Source organism: Cucurbita maxima, unplaced genomic scaffold (assembly GCF_002738345.1).
Source record: "Cucurbita maxima cultivar Rimu unplaced genomic scaffold, Cmax_1.0 Cma_Scf00017, whole genome shotgun sequence".
Lineage (NCBI taxonomy): Eukaryota > Viridiplantae > Streptophyta > Magnoliopsida > Cucurbitales > Cucurbitaceae > Cucurbita > Cucurbita maxima.
This window is the reverse complement of record NW_019272033.1, coordinates 3,615,274-3,618,994: the sequence shown is the minus strand read 5'-3', so window position 1 is coordinate 3,618,994 and position 3,721 is coordinate 3,615,274. Positions and strand designations below refer to the sequence as shown.

The 3,721-nt window shown below is 37.1% G+C and overlaps 2 protein-coding genes across 3 annotated transcripts in view; one reads left to right on the top strand and one right to left on the bottom strand.

Moving 5' to 3' along the window:
• The window catches only part of LOC111491850 (inositol-pentakisphosphate 2-kinase-like), a 6,168-nt gene extending 5,446 nt beyond the window's left edge, over positions 1-722 (top strand). Inside the window, exon 9 of the transcript XR_002719771.1 lies at positions 336-722. The gene's annotated coding sequence lies outside the window, so the exon portion shown is untranslated. The remainder of the gene's footprint in view (positions 1-335) is intronic.
• Positions 723-1,405: 683 nt separating this feature from the next.
• Positions 1,406-3,721, bottom strand: part of LOC111491852 (cyclin-T1-3-like) — a 7,347-nt gene continuing 5,031 nt past the window's right edge. For both annotated transcript variants that reach the window (XM_023140910.1, XM_023140911.1), the window contains exons 4-7: positions 3,041-3,175; positions 2,760-2,932; positions 2,517-2,668; positions 1,406-2,260 (exon numbers count right to left, since the gene is read on the bottom strand). In XM_023140910.1, coding sequence (XP_022996678.1) covers positions 1,662-2,260; positions 2,517-2,668; positions 2,760-2,932; positions 3,041-3,175 — 1,059 coding nt within the window. In that variant the 3' untranslated portion in view covers positions 1,406-1,661. The remainder of the gene's footprint in view (positions 2,261-2,516; positions 2,669-2,759; positions 2,933-3,040; positions 3,176-3,721) is intronic.

Genomic DNA, 3,721 nt, shown 5'->3' with positions numbered 1-3,721 from the left:
TTTTTTTTTTTTTTTTTTTTTTTTTTTTTTTTTTTTTTTTCGCATTCACTTGCATTTGCTTTTATTCTCTGCTCCCTTCTGATCATTAACAATTTCCTCCACTGCTTCCTCCCCTCGCTTTCTGGCCCATGGAGGATCCGTCGTGAGGACGCCCTCTCCCATCAAGTCGGGATTAAACCTCCTCTCTCTGCCACAGCTCCGCAACCATAGCCACATTTCATAATGCATAACGCTATTGTACCTGTGAACTCGTTCCAATCCAATCCGATTTCGGTCATCATTCAAGCTCGTAATTTGCTAGTTGTCTTCTGATTTTGATCGTCTTCTGTTGGCAGGTATGAAAAAGAAGGGAAATCAACCAAGAAACTAGAAGCTTTTTAAAAAGAGATGTAACTGGCATAGTAGCGGGCAAACTGCAGGCTGCAGTGCGATGCCTCAGCGCGTCAAGATGATCAGAGCCCTGATTTGATGAAGGGCTAAACTGTAGGGGAGCCATGTGTAGAGTATAATGTTACGTTCTGAAGGGGAGTTGGGCACTCAAGGAAAGGACAAGAAGACAAAAGACAACAAGGGACATAGTAGGGGGAAAACAAAATCGAGGGATTGAGGACGATATCATGCTTCTGATATTACCTCATTTTCCCTTCCATTCTTACCTTCATGTTTATATGGATTTCATCAATTTATTTGATAATTGAAGTGAAATTTGACTTCTAGGATCCCTACTCTGTTCTTGTTTCTTTTTTGTTTCTTCAATTCAACAATTGATAATTGATATCCACTTAAAATTGAAGTATTTAAGTATTTTTTTTTCAGGTACTAAGATTAAGTCTAAGAACAAACATTGATTATTATCTCATAAAGGTAAATTACTTAAAAACACAATTGATGACACCATTTTAAATATTTTGATATCACATTGTTCGATGGACCATGAAGCTCTCGGAGTAAAAGATCGTCGACAAAGGCGTTCTAGTGGGTCATAGTTTTTTATCCAAGGCATTTGATAATGCCACCTGAATTACTAGAAGCCACCTGAATTACTAGAAAGATTGTAAAGTAGATGTAAAGTAAATAGGTAACCCAATAACAAAAGTTTACTAAAAGGGCAGGGGCAGGAGCAGGCTACCATGAGAAGAGTCTATTTACCCTTGTTTCAGTAGCGACCACTTTGACTCTGTATAATATGACAGGTCATTACAGTGTGAGAGATGAATACATATAGTCAATCGCTTACAAGAAAACCCTCCGTCGGTACTGAAACAATATTACACAACTTCCTAACATTTAGGATCAGATCCTGTAGCAAGAAAACAGAAGTGTGGACAACAGCTAGCTCAAAAGGCAAATTGTACAAATGGTCTCACATAACAAAGGTCCCATGATAAGGTTGCATAACATTCCTAAGAACAAATAGAAAGTTGTGATATAAATATACTTCGACGTAAAAATGTACACTTACTATTAATGAAAGAGTGACACAAATGTATCGGTACGTTATTAGACTACATAAGAGAATGGGGGAAAAAAACTATCAAAAGAATGAATAATCAGCTGAAAATGCCCTCTTAATACTTACAGTATGAAGAATTCCTGGATTCAATCAAAAGCTCTGACAAAAAAACGATGCTGTATCAGTAAGTAGAATTGCATTCCCAACTTCATGATGCCTTTTGTCTCTTCTTCAATGAGGATTCATATTCTAGCTCTATTCCCTGTTCCAGCTCCTTTTCTATCCATGCTTCGCTGTCAACATCCGAGTTCATTGGCTGTACCTCCGTTGTGCTTGTAGTTCTACAGAGTCGTCTTCTCTTTATTGCCTCTCTGATTTGACATAAGTTTATCTTTTTGTAGTCCTTAGACATAGAAATAGCAACAGTTTTTGACTGTTTGATCTGATCAGGATAATTTTCTTCAGTATTCTGACAAATCCCAGTATCACCATTGTCAATGGCACTACTTGAACTCCCAGTATCGCTTGTTTGGCAGGGTAAAACTTCCACAGGACTAATGCGGTAATTCACATTTTGCTGATTGTGGCATCGACTAGGCGTTACAGACTTGTTGCAGTCACTGGCCTCCCTAATGGCTTTGTGACTATCGAGATGATCAGAAATCGTCACGCTTGATATACATGATTGGGAGCTATCAACTCTTGTCTGTCCATCTAAAGCTTCTGGCTTATGATTCTTCTCTTTTGAAGGTGGTAGGCTTTGTTTTCTATCTTTCTCAAATAACTTCAACATTTGCTGTATAACCTCTGAAAGGAATTCCAAAGAACATTTAGTAAATGCTCTCAAGTAGCAACAGTAAAATAGAGGGGTAAGAGGCATATGTATATAATGGGGAAAATGGTACAGATAACTTCCATTCCCTTCCCTTATTTAGAGAAAAATATATCATTACCTACTCTTTTACATTGATTTACTACTGAGATATCATATATATCATGCTCATTTGAAGCCAAAAACTAGCAAGACAGAACAAATACGAGTACAAAGATCAAGTTTAGCAACCTTGTAACTGTTTTGGCGAAACATCGAACTCCATCCACCAAGCCTTTCCCTCGTTCGAAGGCAATTTTACTTTTTGAAATTTGGAAGCAAGGAATATCGAACCTGCAGCAATATAATGGGGTTTGTACTCCAAGCACAGTGTTGTATAAAGCCTACAAGTTTCATGATGACGACATTAATCTCTAAAAGATGATCCTAGTTTGATGTAAACAGAAACTTGATGAGTAAGATGAAGTCCTTTACCAATCATTTACAAAATTCCAAGCCACCTTCCCAAGATCCGCAGCCATTCCCAATTTTTTTAAAGTAGCAACAAGTGGCTTGTAGGGAAGCTGAATGTCAACATCAAATGCAAGTGTTGACAATATAAGCCTCTCACTAATCAAGACTAATTCCTTTTGTTTGTTGAAAACTTCCTACAGGCATAATGTTGTATTCAGCCATCCGATTATTTCCTTAAAATATACAGAGTGATCAACCACTTAAACATAAATGTTAAAGAAGATAATAGGCAGCGTACGTACTTTTTGTCTAATTCTTTTAGAGGCAGAAGAATCCCGTTTGAATATCAACTCAAAAGCCACAACGACGACATCATTCAGAAACCGTGGTGTCTCTTCAATCTTACAGGCAAGAAAGATACCTGCTGTTCCGATTGTCTGACAAATTATACATGTTTTGAGTTATAAGACAAAATCCCATCCAATTGTCATAAATCCTTTCCAGATGATGTGGGTTGTGATATTAAAAAAGAAAAAAAGAAAAAGAAGATTTTGAAAGACCTTTTCCTTATTTAATCTTTTGCTTCAAAATTACGTTTTTCTTTTCAAGGAAAAAAATCAGGGTGCAGCCCCGGGAACTTAAAGATTTTTCGATGTCTATGGAAACCTAATAAAGGAAAATGAAATAGTTCTTCGGATCAATGGCTATTCTGTTATTCCTAGAATATGGAGTGAAGGAAAAAAAAAAAAAAAAAAAACCCAACTTGTAAGAGGTAATAGAAAAGTTACCAAAAAAATCCGTTTAAAGGAAACATTTCAAACCAAAATCTCCCCTTCCACTACTCCCCCTTTAACCACTTCCTCTAGAAATCTCCTGTCATTTCTCAAAACACAATCCAACCACTCTTGTTAACTCCTCCATGGGGATGTTCGAAATCTGTCAACCACCCAAACTAATAAGATTTGAGTTTCCCCCCACCCCCC